Source organism: Megalobrama amblycephala, linkage group LG13 (genome assembly GCF_018812025.1).
Source record: "Megalobrama amblycephala isolate DHTTF-2021 linkage group LG13, ASM1881202v1, whole genome shotgun sequence".
NCBI classification, from domain to species: domain Eukaryota; kingdom Metazoa; phylum Chordata; class Actinopteri; order Cypriniformes; family Xenocyprididae; genus Megalobrama; species Megalobrama amblycephala.
Genome location: NC_063056.1, coordinates 31,542,284 through 31,557,933, shown reverse-complemented (window position 1 = coordinate 31,557,933; position 15,650 = coordinate 31,542,284). Strand labels below are relative to the sequence as shown.

Here is a 15,650-nt window from a genome sequence, read left to right as displayed (position 1 = left end):
ACTTGTGATCAGATTTGCCGTTGAACTAAACTAAAATACAAAATGGGCAAAAGAAACCCAAGACATATCTACAGACCAGAATATCCCAGAGACAGGTTTTACATGGGTTTTACATTTTACGAGTTTTGCAAACCTGCAGATTTTCAATAACCAGGGAAGAAAAAATCCCATTCAATAGCATAGCTTGCAAAAAGTTACAATATTTACAACCTCGCCTAATTGCATTAAATAGTGCATGTTTTTTGCAAATCTGGTTGTGTGCAGGATTTTATCCAAAACAAAAGAATCTAAAAGAGTAAATATAAATATATAAATTTAAAATATATGCCTTAAGATATATAACACAGTAAGATATATGATTAGCCTGAAAATAATAATAACCAGCACATGCAAAAAACACTTTAGATGCTCTCTAATATGCTACATCTGAATAGGGTGGTTCTCATATAGGGTTGAAAAGATGTTTGGAGAGTGACGAGTAGTTAAACAAACAGAAAAACCCTCCTAATAAAGCATGCTTGAGCATGGGAATATATTGTTCTTTTTTAATCTTTATTTTTTTTTAAGAACTATTTATTTACATGGATTTGCAAGAATCCGATCTTTTCCAGAAAACATCTCCGTCCAGTTGCTTTGATACATATCTGGCAAGAGCAACTTTCTTATGACTTGGAAAGGCTAAATTCAAGGTCTCTTTTAGCTTGGGTAAGTCTAAGGTTTCTGGATGGTGAGCGGACACCAGAAACAAGCTCTTCTGGAGACCCAGTTTACCCAAGACTCCCTCAGTCCATTGCCTCACCTCCGCGACAGACTTTTCGTCAATCAAGTCCGCCATGGAAACCACCAGGTAACACTCTTTCCCCAAGGAGGACGCCTGTTGCAACAACTGTAAGGCTCCCAATCTAAGCCTTAAAGGAGACACCAGTATGTATACATCACACAAAGTAAGAACAGATGCTACACATTGAGCTTCAGAAGAGCTGGATGCAGAGGAAAGGCTGTCAAGATTACTTATTTTTCCAAGCCCAGGGAGGTCCCAAAGACGGACATTGGGGGATTCAGGGTAGGGATACTCCATAGCCTCTTTGGTGATTTCAATGACACCAGTTGAGGCAGCTCGTTCATCGCCATTCTTCAGGCCCAAGAGGGCATTGACAAGGCTGGAGCTGCCACAACCCGTCTCACCCAGCACACCAATATCCAGACGGAAGTGATCGAGAGCTGCAAGGATTGCCTGAAGCTTGGAGGGATTGTCCGTGAGATCTCTCGGCTGTGAGAGCTTGGAGATCTGGTCAAGATCATCCTTGTTTATCTTCCTGGACTTCAAAGCAGTAGAAACTACAAACCTGAGAAACAAATGTAATGAATTTGTTAGATAAATGTAGACACCTCCTGTCCTGGTTAGACAGACAAGGAGAATTGGTTAGATGTAAATATTCATGAACAATGAATTTTCGTGCTAGTTCAGGCTGTTTTATGGCAGTTAGTGCTTGTTTACAACAAAACTAAGCTAGTGGACCAACAGATTTCCTAATGAAGCTGGTTGAGTGAGGTGATTAGCTAGTTAAACAAGTTAATCTGGGGCGCGTTTCCCGAAGCGAACTATGGTCGCAGTTTGGTCGTTACCAGTAGAGTTCAATGGGACTTACGACCACGGTTCACCAACGATGCTTTCGGGAAACGCACCCCTGCCTAGTAAGGACACAAGCACACCAGCAGCCCATGTTGGAGACACATGTGCTGATTTTACAGAGTTAGATGCATTCCTGGGTCAACATATTTTGTTGACCCTGGAACAACAGTCCTGTCCGAAAACCCATAAGTTATCCCTAAAATCAGAGGGAAATGATAGATGAATAACACTGGTGTAGAAGCACCTAACTCCGGTTGTAAGCCTAAACTTGACAAACTGTAAACTTGTCCCTCAAATCTGATTGGATGATTAGAATGTTGTTCCAGGATCAACAAATATGAAACATGTTGCACTTGGTGAAATCAGGTTCCGCATTGGAGACCTTTTTCTTTGTTAGTCCTAGAACAACATTCCTAACAACCAATCAGATTTTAGAGTTAGGTTTATGGCTAACATTAGGGTTAGGGCAGGGATGGGCAAACTTTGTCCTGGATGGCCACTGCTCTGCAGAGTTTAGCTCAAACCCTGATAAAACTCACCTGCCTGTAGCCTTCTAGTAATCCTGAAGGCATTGATTAGCTGGTTCAGGTGTGTTTGATTAGGCTTGGAGCTAAACTCTGCAGGACAGTGGCCCTCCAGGACCGAGTTTGCCCATCCCTGGGTTAGGGGCTTGTACACCACTATCTTTTCCTTCTAATTTAAGCATGAGGAGGAATGTCCAGTCCTGCTCCTGGAGCGCCACTGTCCTGCAAAGTTTAGCTCCAGCAGTAACTAAACACACCTGAACATGCATTGAGGTTTCATAGTAATTATTTTAAAATGGCACCAGGACCTCTAGAAACTTTCAGGAAGGTGTACTGAAGCAGGTAGTACATCTGCCTTTCAGGAGCAGAACTGGAAACCCCTGGATTAAGTTATTGTTTGGATTGTTTGGTTTGGATTACTGGTAGGGCTTTATGGAGTTATAATTTAGGGAGCTGTCATTTATGTTTTGACAGGATTGTTATTCCAGGACCAACAAAACATCATTGTCTCTAAAATAACATTCTAGACAACCAATTAGATTTTATAGTTAGGTTTAGGGCTAATGTTAGAGTTAATGTCACCATTCTTATCCTATCTTCTACCCCTAGTTTAAGGGTTGGGTTATGGATAGGTTTGAATTAGAATTTATTTTGTTGACAGGATTTTTGTTCCAGGACCAACAAAACATATTGACCCCAGAACTCAGGACATGTGTAACCAGCAATGGATCAGTGAATTTTAAATGGAAATCTATTTGTGTCACATGACAATATCAAACATTTCAAAGTTGACTTACTGTGTGTCATCAGTCAGTAATTTAGGAACCCGAAGTTCCTTTGTAATCGCCACTAAAAACTGACTAAAAGCTTTCTTATGAAGCTCAGGCAGGGCTTCAGCAAGCACCTTGGCAATATCCTTCATCTTCACTAACTCTGGATCTTGAGAGGTGTCAGAAGGACTATCTGTTGAATCAGCCATCTCTCCAAATGCTTCTTTACTTCTCTTCTGCAACTCCAGTGTGCGAGCTCTCATTCGTTCCCAGGCGCAGGTCATGCATGGCCCTGTAGGCTTCTCCTCTACCACATCCCAGTCCCGCTCAGCTTGAACCAGAAAAAAAGACTGACCTCTGTCATGCAGTTCCATTTTGAGCCACATGTGGTCCTCCTTGTGTTGTTTTGTAGTGAGAACCACCAGAACATCGTAGCATGTGGAGTCATACTGCTGGTTGGTCTGCTTAATAATGGAGTTTGAAGACGGGTGGCCCTGCACGGTCCATACACGAACATTTGGGATTTGACGGTGTAAAATCACAGAGTCGAAATCAGGATTGCCACTCCCTATAAATTCTGTATGATCCGATATCCGTACATGTTTCCTCCTGCTGCTCTGGTGGTTAGTATTTAACTTAGACTTTATACTATGTTCCTCATCTACACTTTCACTTTCTTCCCAGTCTTCTGCTTCGTCCTCATCTGTTTCTCCTTCCTCATCATCTTCATCATCAGTTTCCCATTCCTCCTCTTCAATTTCCTCATCCGGCCCACAGATTGCAGAAGCCAAATGAGCGTTAGCCTCCTGGGTTCCTCCGGTCACAGCTATATCTAAAGGGAAACGCTCAAACAGTTGTAGAGCTGCCACTAGTCTATTTTCAAATCCAGGTGCCCTGAAGGAAAACCTCCATGGAGCAAGCAAATATTTAACTTTTTCATTTGGAAGTTTTTCTTCCATCTTCAATTTTACCCTGAAACAAAAAATACATTTGATAATATAGCTTACTTTAGCTACACTTTGTACCTACTGCTACTGCTAATGATATATACAGGCCTAATGAATGAATTTGACAAATAGTTTTCACAGATGAATATGGTCAACATAACATAATACAACATTCAACTCTCACCTGATCTTGAACAATAAAAGAGCTGCAAAAGTGTGTCCTCAGTCCTTAAGTCCTCATGGATGAGTGTGATATCAGGACAGTCAGCTGCGCTTAAGTCAACAGTTTGACAAGGTTTAAAGACGACATAGTAAACAGTTCTCAGGGCGTTTAAGTTTGTTAAAGCAACTTGGTATACTTAACTCTAATTAACCCATTTATTCCCACAGTTTCTCCACATACGTTTGTGAAATTCTGACTGAATTTTCTGTTTGAAACCTAGCATATACAGACCAAAGTTTCAGGAGAGGTAGATTTCCCAACCCCACCACAAAATTAAGTCTTTATAACTCTAAACATTATATTTCACCTCTAAAGCTAAACATTAACTAGATTTTTACAATTTGTATGGAAAATGTGAGTGGTGCTTATCCATGCAAAAGCTGCCACCATAATGCTAATGTTTTAATGCATAATGCTAATGTTTTAATGCTAAAGTAACTATTTTTAACCACATTCCTAAAAATTGTTTTGAACCTGTTAGCACATTATTATCCATATGTAGGTGATTTAAGTGTTTAAGTATGTTGTTATGAAGTTCTGAATGGTTGCTCACTGGCCCAAGTCAAACGAGACCATTATCAAGTCTTAATCATGCTTTGGTCCATTAGATGTCTTTTGTTTGTTCAAAGCTAAGTATGAAATAGTTGCAGTGATGCTTACCTTACTCAGTACTATTAATGAAAAGAAAAATAGTGTCATTTACTGTATGAATGCATATTATATGCTGATGAATATGGTGTGAGAGGTGTGAGTATCCAGCAGGGGTCAGCATTTCTCCCTGAGCACAAGAGCAACTTGTAATGTAAATTTAGATGCAATACAGCAATAGCAGTTGCAGTCCAAGGGGTGTGTGTGTGTGTGTGTGTGTATGTGTATTATATATATATATATATATATATATATATATATATATATATATATATATATATATATATAGTTATAGTTATAGTTTGGAAACTGTAAGATTTTTAATGTTTTATTTTTCATCTGCTCACCAAGGCTGCATTTATTTAATTAAAAATACAGTAAAAACAGTAATATTGTGAAATATTATTACAATTTAAAATAACTGCTTTCTGTTTGAATATATTTTACAAAGTAATTTATTCCTGTGATGGCAAAGCTGAATTTTCAGCATCATTACTCCAGTCTTCAGTGTCACATGATCCTTCAGAAATCATTCTAATATGCTGATTATGAAACATTTATGATTATTATTAATGTTGAAAACAGTTGTGTGCTTTTTTTTTTTTTTTCAGGATTCCTTAATGAATAGAAAGTTCAAAAGAACAGCATTTATCTGAAATACAAAGCTTCTGTAGCATTATACACTACCGTTCAAAAGTTTGGGGTCAGTAAGAATTTTTATTCTTATTTTTTTGAAAAGAAATTAAAACTTTTATTCAGCAAGGATGCATTAAATCGATCAAAAGTGACAGTAAAGTATGGAAGTAAATTAATGCCAAATGTTTTTGAAATAAAAAGCTTGTTGAATTGCTCTAACTGAAAAAAAATATGCATTACATTAGCTGTACTTGCATTTAGATGCACTGTATTTTTAAGGCTTGCATTTTTATGGGATGAAATTCAACACAGTCGTATATTTAAGCTGTGAATATTTCAATTAAAAATATTTCACACACATTTTCATTATTAAAAATTAAATAATTCATATTCAGATTTCAAATTTCACTTCCAAGATATTTATTCTGTTTAAAAATACAACCTATAAAATTCGACTAGCAATTTTTAGTCCATTTTATTTCACTTTACAAATTCGCTTCCACAAATTCAGTGGCTCAAATTCGGCAGAAAATTCAACATTTCACATCCGGGAACTGCAGGAAGAGCAGTAGAGTGCCGATGCATCATCTCTATCTGCTGTTAGTCTTCTTCACCAGCAGGTGCCGCTAGCGGCTGTTTAGGAAGACCAAAGCAACGCTAGTAAGTCATTCATTCATAAAAACGGATTTACAGAATTAGAGCAAGCGGTAAGTGAATGTGTGATGATTATCAGGGCCAGTATAAATGCAGAAAAGCTGATAAAGACACAAAAGCTGCATTTATGTTTAATTCAGTGTCTTTACGCTTACTTTCCCTGTGTAGCTACAGCTTTCTCTACAGTGAACAAGATAACGTTATTGCCCGATGCTGGTGTATAGATCAAACGTTAAATCTGAGATAGACATATATTTCTCTCTGTTGTTTAGTTTCCTTAACTTTGTATCGCAGCGCTGTGTTGTAATACTAGGGCTTCCCTCATCCGTCATAGCTGCCATCAGGACATATAAACTCTTAACACAGCTTAATGGACTCGTACAGTGATATAAAAGACCAAACTCGCACCTCATTTGTGATGTAGGTTAGACTATATAGGCTCCAAGAAAGCAGATACTGGCATAAAGTTGATTTGACGCTAAACGTTTGATTATGATATTCGCAAATTTAGGGACCGTCTCTAAAGTTACGACATTCTGTATTCACGTTTCTACCTTCTACCAAACTCTTGTAGACACACATGCACATATACATATTCAAACACACCTCACTCAAAGTACATGCATATACTATTTCTTTTTTTTTTTTTTTACACGTTCATCACACAATTTTTTTTACTTTGTTCATTTTTTATTTTACCTGATCATAGATTATCCTGCTTATACAAATTTTAAATAAAATTTAGAAATAAAATTAACTAAGTAGAACTAATTGTGTGATGAATGTGTAAAAAAAAGAAAAAGTATATGTGCATGTACTTTGAGTTGAGTGTGTTTGAATATGTGTGTGTGTGTGTGTGTGTGAGAGAGAGAGAGAGAGAGAGAGAGAGAGAGAGAGAGAGAAGGGTGCATCACTCTTCGACCTGGCACCTATAGATGAACACTTCACAGGTAGTTTTGGTGATTGTTAATCATTCTCATCAAATGCTATTGAGCTTTAAATTATGGCATTTTTTTGTATGATCCAAAACAGTAGTGAAATACATAGCAATCTTTACATATTACTTGACAGTTTATTTGGAAACACTTTACAGTAAGGTTCATAATGTATTAACTAATGTGAACTATCCATGAGCAACACATTTGTTGTTGTATTTGTTAATCTTTGTTAACGTTAATAAAAATACAGCAGTTCATTGTTCATGTTACTTCACTGTGCATTAACTAAAGTTGACAAATACAACTCTTGATTTTAATAATGTATTAGTAAATGCTGGAATTAACATTAACAAAGATTAGTAAGTGCTGTAGAAGTGCAGTTCATTGTTCGTTCATATCAACTATTTAATATAAAGTGTTACCTTTTATTTTAATAAACATCAAAAATCTAAAAGGTTTGCATTATACCTGACACCTAGATGAACAATTTACAGTTGGTTTTGTGACTAAGTCATTCTCTTTAAATGCTATTGAAGGTAGAAACGTGAATACAGAATGTTGTAACTTTAGAGACAGTCCCTAAATTTGCGAATATCATAATCAAACGTTCAGCGTCAAATCAACTTAATGCCAGTATCTGCTTTCTTGGAGCCTATATAGTCTAACCTACATCACAAATGAGGTGCGAGTTTGGTCTTTTATATCACTGTACGAGTCCATTAAGCTGTGTTAAGAGTTTATATGTCCTGATGGCAGCTATGACGGATGAGGGAAGCATAGGCTGGAGCACCCACGGAAATGGTCGAGCACCCACGGAAATATACGAGATATTCTCCATTGATTTTAACCAATAGAAAATCAATTGGAGCTTTCAGACACTATCCAAACCCTTTTTTATAGTTTAATAAGACCGTTTATATGGGAATATTTTAATGGCAAACGTCGAGAGCGCATCCAAGTGATGCGCGAGCACAAATGGCTCTTCTCTCGATCAGATACATGAGCGCGCTCAAACACTCCTTGCATCAGATATCAGCGAGAGCATGACTCGCGACAACGCTCGTGAAAAGAATGTGCTTTTTGGGTCGAAATTGTCATATTGCTGCACAGATATAATGCAAATAAAACATCAAGTTGACGTTGATTTGAGTTAAATAAGAAGCGAACTAGCGCTGAAACGTGTTGTTTTTGAAATCATGCGTGGCTCGCTCGTGTAAGTTAGTCTTCTGACATACGCGTCAATCTATCGCTTGACTCTTCTTTCCAGGGAAATCATTAACAAAATGCACACAGACATGTCCCTGCTCTTGATATACAAACATTAATTAACTTCTTTGAACTTTATGAGAGAAAAAAAAAACGATATGAGGATAGATTCGAACCACTGATAATTAGAGCACGACTGGACCTCTGATTGTATTAACATTTCTACCACTACACTATTAGGGAACACGAAAAGTAAGTGCGGATTTATATGTAATATAATATGAATGTAATAGGGGGGGGGGGGGGGGGGGGGGGGCACTGGGCACCCACCGGCAGAAACATAAATCGGCGCCTATGGCAGGGAAGGTGCTATGTTAACCCATAGTTGGGTTATTTACTAACTATGACTATTAACTTTTATTCATGATATTATTTTAATATATAAAATACACTTTGTTTTCTAGATTGTTTATTTGTATAAAAGAATATGTTTTAACAAATATATTTTAAATTACAAATGAAATATTGTGGAGCCATTTAATGTAAATATAAGTGTACATATTATCAAAACACAAGTGTAAATCAATTCAAAACCTACACAAACATGTACAGAGTAAACTTAAAACATAAATAAAATATGTATACAAAACACAAAAATTCGAAATGAACACTATTTAAATATTATTACACTATTTTTTAACTAATCTTATGGTAATCACTACTAATTTAGTAGTAGGCCTAATTATACTAAAGCATACACAAAAGTGTACAGTAAATATTAAATTCAAAACCTATAAATTTGCAAACAGTACACAATTAAAACCTATATTTAAAACCTTTGCAACCATGTAAACTCAAAACATACATGAAATATGCACATATACATAACACACAAATACAAAATGAACACTAAATGAAAAACTACGAGTACACATAAATTCATAACATTAAATCCTTCAATAAATAAACATATCACGCGTACAGCAGGCGCTTGAGGTCCACAGTGAGGTCGGCCACAGGTAGGAATAATGGAATAGGACTCCGGTTCTATTTTGTGGGTCAACACTGTACATTGTATGCATTGATGTGTTGTAAACATACCTTAAGTAATAAAACCACAAATATGTTGGACCTAATGATGATGATCAAAGTTCTTAAGGAGGCAGCAGTGTTGAAGGAACCCCTCTTAATAGTCAACATTTGAAGTGGATCCAAAAAAAAATATATATATACATAAAAAACTTGGGAGTTCTCTTTGTCCTCAAGGCATCAAGTCATGTGGATCCTGGCTTGTCTCACTGCTCAGGTAATGCATTGTATTAGTGCCAACCTTCAAAGAATAAATAAAGTTTAGTTGGCATGCACTGTGACAACATAAGCAATGTAAAATTATGTAAAAGTTACATTGAAGCAGTGCTATACTGAATTAAAATATAGTCACTGCATTACACCTGCTGTTAAAGGGTTAGCCCCCCCCCCCCCCCCCCCTTTATGTAAATGTAAAATTTTACATTTTACATAAAGGGGGGAGGGGGTCTAATGCTATTTCATGTATTCTGACTTATTTACACTGTTAAAGAGTTGTATTCTCATGCTAAACATGCCCAAAATTTCAAAACACGAGTTGGATGTATGACGGATTCACTATTTCTGGTTTCGGATAGTTTTTTCGAGCATGGCCCTTTATCGTATCCCTTATCATGTAATAAAGGACGGAATTCCTTGTATGGGCACTTCTCTCTGATAAGCAAGAGCACGCCCATCAACGCATTTCGTTCGGGTTACGGAAGCTAAAAGATTTTTCAACAGTGGTCACCAAAGAAGTGTGTTTTTGGTTGTGATGGAAAGACTGCCTTTTTCAGCTTCCCAAAGAGCACAGCGTTAAGGGAACAGTGGATGAAGTTTCAGGGCTCGACAATAAGGACTAGGGGGCCAGTGTGAACGATGCTCGGGACAGTAGACGGAACGGTCACTTGTCTGATCGGGCCAGTGTTGTAGGGTATGCGATATATATCATCTATGTCTATGATATCGCAATTGTTGATTTAACGATCTGAAATTATCAAGTATGTCCCTCAATTTACAAAACCAAACAAAAACACACCCATTGAGCGCACGCATGCAATATGTGACGTAGTCTAGTAACAGTTAGGTTAGACTAGTGCGCGTGCATATTTAGAGTGTACGCTTTCACTGCGCGTGGTTTAGTCTATTAAAATGCCTTTAGAATGACCCAGAATTCAAGGTAAGGGGCAAAAATGCTCCAGTATATCCTTTATATTTATATCACTTAATATAGTTAACCAATATTACACAGCGCCATTTTTCTCCAAATATCAACAATTACAAATGTGATATTGATTTTATTCAGCGTACAGTTTAATGAAAAATAACTTAATATCAATGGACTTTCATTTTAGACACTAAATCGCCTGTTTCACTCCATTTCGCCAACGAAAATAGTTCCAAACAAAGTCCACACAATTGTTTTGATTCTCTGAGCAACACTTCCTGAATTGATCAGCCATTTGAATGAATCGGTTGAATCCAGTTGAATCTCAATGACTCGCTCTTTAGAAGGGACTTGCTGCCACCTACTGGCGGGTTTAATTTCAGGTTTAAAGTGTCTTTTCATTTTTTAAATAATTTCAAATAACCCTTCTGGGCCTTAAAAATTTTAGTTGCGTGGACTCTTAATGGAGGGACAGAAATTTCTTTAAATATCTTTATAAAGATTTTGATTTGCGTTCCAAAGATGAGTGAAGGTCTTATAGTTGTGGAACAACATGAGGGTGAGAAATTAAAGGGATAGTTCACCCAAAAATTAAAATTTGATGTTTATCTGCTTACCCCCAGCGCATCCAAGATGTAGGTGTCTTTGTTTCTTCAGTAGAAAACAAATGATGATTTTTAACTGTAACCGCTGCCATCTGTCAGTCGTATAATGCAAGTCAGCGGGAACTTAGACTATAAGAGTAAATAAAACACAACAGACAAATCCAAATTAAACCCTGCGGCTCGTGACGACACATTGATGTCTTAAGACACGAAACGATCGGTTTGTGTGAGAAACCGAACAGTATTTATATCATTTTTTACCTCTAATACACCACTACAGGGAGTGCAGAATTATTAGGCAAGTTGATTTTCTGATCATATTTTTTTCCCAAGCACATTTTACCAATTCCAATCCACATCAATCTTAATAACTACTATTAATATTGTTTTTAATCATTTATAAGTGATATATAATTGTTCATGAAGGCTGGAAATGAAAAATGCCTTATATTCAGGTGTGCAGAATTATTAGGCAAGTTTTCTTTTACAGGCAAAATGAGCCAAAAAAGAGATTTAACTCAGACTGAAAAGTCAAAAATTATTAAATACTCATGAGAAGGACGCAATACTAATGCAATACTAGAAATTGCAAAGTTAAAGCATGACCAAGGGACAGCAAAATGCTCATTGGGTCAGCGGGGTCAGACAAAAACAGGTGGAAAAGAAAAGACACATGTTAACTGCAAAATAATTAAGAATTAAGGTGAAGAATTAAGTGTGAAACCATCAGGAACCCTTTAGTCTCCAGCGCCACCATTTTCCAGAGCTGCAACCTACCTGGAGTCTCCAGAAGTGCAAGGTGTTAGGATCTCAGAGACTTAGGTTAGCTAAAGAATCCTAAAAAATGACCCGCACTTGATAATAATCACAAGCTGAAGTGTTATAAAATACATGAAGACTGGGTTTTAATAGGGCTTATAGACAGACAGCTTGAGAATGACTCCTGATGGACCAGCACCACATCCTCTTGTACCACTGTTTGAAGAATTTATCCAGAATCTGGCAGTAAGGTGTTTGAGTTCACTTTTAGTCCATCTCTTATCCTGAAATGTCTGTCTTGCAGAGATGGACTAAAAATGATCTTCCAAAACTTACTGCCAGATTCTGGAAGATAAATTCTTCAAACAGTGGTACAAGAGGATGTGGTGCTGGTCCTTCAGGAGTCACTCTCAAGCTGTCTGTTTATAAGGCCTATAAAAACCCAGTCTTCATGTATTTTATAACACTTCAGCTTGTGATTCTTATCAAGTGCGGGTCATTTTTTAGGATTCTTTAGCTAACCTAAGTCTCTGAGATCCTGAGACCTTGCACTTCTGGAGACTCCAGGTAGGTTGCAGTTCTGGAAAATGGTGGCGCTGGAGACTAAAGGGTTCCTGATGGTTTCACACATAATAACATTGCGTCCTTCTCATGAGTATTTAATAATTTTTGACTTTTCAGTCTGAGTTAAATCTCTTTTTTGGCTCATTTTGCCTGTAAAAGAAAACTTGCCTAATAATTCTGCACACCTGAATATAAGGCATTTTTCATTTCCAGCCTTCATGAACAATTATATATCACTTATAAATGATTAAAAACAATATTAATAGTAGTTATTAAGATTGATGTGGATTGGAATTGGTAAAATGTGCTTGGGAAAAAAATATGATCAGAAAATCAACTTGCCTAATAATTCTGCACTCCCTGTATGTCCAACTGCATTCATCACTCGATTCGTTTGGTCTGATCGCGCTCTGACAGCGGCAGTGATGTCTCGCGCATATACTTCAATGAGAGCGAGACATCACTGCCGTTGTCAGAGCGCGATCAGACCAAACGAATCGAGTGGTGTATTAGAGGTAAAAAATTATATAAATACTGTTCGGTTTCTCGCACAAACCGATCGTTTCTTGTCTTAGGACATCAATGTGTCGTCACGAGCCGCAGGGTTTAATTTGGACTTGTCTAAGCAAGTTTTATTTACTCTTATTGTAGAAGTTCCCATCCACTAGCATTATTTGACTGACAGACGGCAACGGTTGGAGTTAAAAATCATCATTTGTGTTCTAGTGAAGAAACAAAGACACCTACATCTTGGATGCTCTGGGGGTAAGCAGATAAACATCAAATTTTCATTTTTGGGTGAACTATCCCTTTAATGACAGCATTTTCATTTTTGGGTAAACTAACACATTAACAAGCAGAATCAATATGTACAGAGCAGTGTAATTTATCAAAGCTAATTTTGTAGTGTTGCTTTTACTTACAGGGTGATTGTCAGTTAAGCTGTGCTTCATTTCAGCACCATTTTCCCATCTGTGAGACATGGCGATGATGGCAGGACAACGGGAAGGGTTTTGAAGGCAGTTTCTCCATGACCGTCTTTGAAAGACAAGTTTAAAAAATTTGTATTTATACCACATGTGTGTTGACAAATTTCACAAGCATGACATGGTCAATACATTTTTTCCCAAAATAAAACAACCCTTCACTATTCTGAACATCATTAAACTCAGCATTCCATTTCTTCAATAGTTTTTGTTCCAAAGGATCAAATCCATGCAGTTTGCTGAGGTTTTGTACGTCTAATGAACACATTAGCTTGGCTGTGAGGACTTCTTGCATTCTTTTGATACAAAATCGTTGTCAGTCATTAAACAACTTGGATTCTGTTTAAATTAAAACATAATGTATTAAAATGAAGGAAGACAACTGAGAAAAAAACAAAACAAGAGTAATAAACTGTACCCCAGTGTTTCCCAAACAACCTGGTTCTGTAGTAGCCCTAGCACTGCACATTTTGTCTCTCTAAACCTGATTTAACTTACCAGTTTGTTAGCAGAGAGACTCCAAGGCCGTAAAAGGGTGTCAGATAAGGAAGACATCAAAAATGTGTATTGTTGGGGATAATCTAGGACCAGTTGAGAACCACAGTCATCCAGCAGCATAAAACTTTCATCCACTTCTTGTTCTGTTACAATAAACAGAAACAGAAAAATGAAATATTGTCAGTAAGTTGTCACTTATTTAAATAGCTTACCTTCAAATGTTTCCATTAAATAGCAGGTTGTTGTAGTCTTTGCTTCACAAATTATTCCATTTGTCTAAAACACAAGTATAAACACATTTAGTAGCTACAACACAAATGCAAGAACTAACATAACGTTAGCTTCATAAGAAATAATAGTACAAAGATGCTTCAGATACCCCTGTAATACATTTACATGCATTACTATATAGAACATGCATTATTAATATACCACATTTCTGCAAATACCAGATTTGCAGTTAGTGTTACTACAGTAAATCTAATAAACAGTAGGTTATTTAAAGATAACCACTCATGAACTAATCGTTCATTGGTTGCACAACGTTTTTCCAGGTTTTGCATAGAAGCTGTTGGGAATATTGCGCTTTTTCATCTTAGGCCTACAATATCTTAGATTTTAGCGAATTCAAACAGCTCTGTTGTAGTACCGTATGATCGAGGATCGAGGACCGAGCTCGCGCTGCGTAGGCCGAGCTGATAAACGGTCCGTGCGGCGCGGCTCGGCTCGTCTCAAACGGCACTTTCCAGACATCCCAACCTGCAAAAAGTCATTTCAGGGAGGTATTTTTTAAAGTCTTAAGCTCAAATTTAGTTGTCATATTATGAAAGATTATCACGAAGACCGTAAAACATGCGTAATATTGGATAGTGATTGCTGAGACCTACTCTTCCTTAGTAAAAAAATAAAATTCAGTTTTAGAATATAACGTTACGTAAGTTAATGTTTCACTACACAATACCTAATGCTATAAAAGTTTTATATACGAAAACGACATGGCTTACCTTCATAATCAACCTGCAGCAGCTTCTTTCCGTTGACTGTCCCTGGACCGTTAAATTTTGAACCGTCACGGGATCCGCATTTAACCCAACAGATGGGTTATTAATAAAAATAACCCAACGTTTTTAAAAATGACCCAACATTTTTGGTAAATAACCCAACCTAGTGACCCAATATGTGTAACCCAACGGTTGGGTTAATAAAATAACCCAATGTTTTTTACTGTGTAGTATTACAACACAGCGCTGCGATATAAAGTTAAGGAAACTAAACAACAGAGAGAAATATATGTCTATCTCAGATTTAACGTTTGATCTATACACCAGCATCGGGCAATCACGTTATCTTGTTCACTGGAGAGAAATCTTTAGCTACACAGGGAAAGTAAGCATAAAGACACTGAATTAAACATAAATGCAGCTTTTGTGTCTTTATCAGCTTTTCTGCATGTATACTGGCCCTGATAATCATCACACATTCACTTACCGCTTGCTCTAATTCTGTAAATCCGTTTTTATCGGTTTTTATGAATGAATGAATGACTTACTAGCGTTGCTTTGGTCTTCCTAAACAGCCGCTAGCGGCACCTGCTGGTGAAGAAGACTAACAGCAGATAGAGATGATGCATCGGCACTCTACTGCTCTTCCTGCAGTTCCCGGATGTGAAATGTTGAATTTTCTGCCGAATTTGAGCCACTGAATTTGTGGAAGCGAATTTGTAAAGCGAAATAAAATGGACTGAGAATTGCTAGTCGAATTTTATAGGTTGTATTTTTAAACAGAATGAATATTTTGGAAGTGAAATCTAAAAGGTGAATATGAAT

General features: G+C 37.0%; 1 protein-coding gene and 1 long non-coding RNA gene across 5 annotated transcripts; both read right to left on the bottom strand.

Annotated features, from left to right (window-relative positions):
- Positions 1–563: 563 nt before the first annotated feature.
- zmp:0000000951 lies at positions 564–4,848 on the bottom strand. The gene is made up of 3 exons (XM_048153029.1): positions 4,059–4,848; positions 2,955–3,899; positions 564–1,346 (listed from the first exon to the last, which is right to left on the bottom strand). Exons 2-3 carry the CDS (start codon positions 3,884–3,886, stop codon positions 578–580), a joined length of 1,701 nt encoding a protein of 566 aa, XP_048008986.1. The 5' UTR covers positions 3,887–3,899; positions 4,059–4,848; the 3' UTR covers positions 564–577.
- Positions 4,849–8,768: 3,920 nt separating this feature from the next.
- LOC125244185 lies at positions 8,769–15,517 on the bottom strand. Of its 4 annotated transcripts, XR_007179243.1 has the most exons (6): positions 14,829–15,517; positions 14,474–14,583; positions 14,037–14,100; positions 13,825–13,967; positions 13,264–13,378; positions 8,770–9,509 (listed from the first exon to the last, which is right to left on the bottom strand). It is a non-coding gene; the product is annotated as an uncharacterized LOC125244185 (long non-coding RNA). The 4 variants fall into 4 exon arrangements; XR_007179241.1 differs by having other exon boundaries at positions 8,769–9,509; positions 13,825–14,100; XR_007179244.1 differs by lacking the exon at positions 14,037–14,100.
- Between the last annotated feature and the right edge of the window lie 133 nt (positions 15,518–15,650).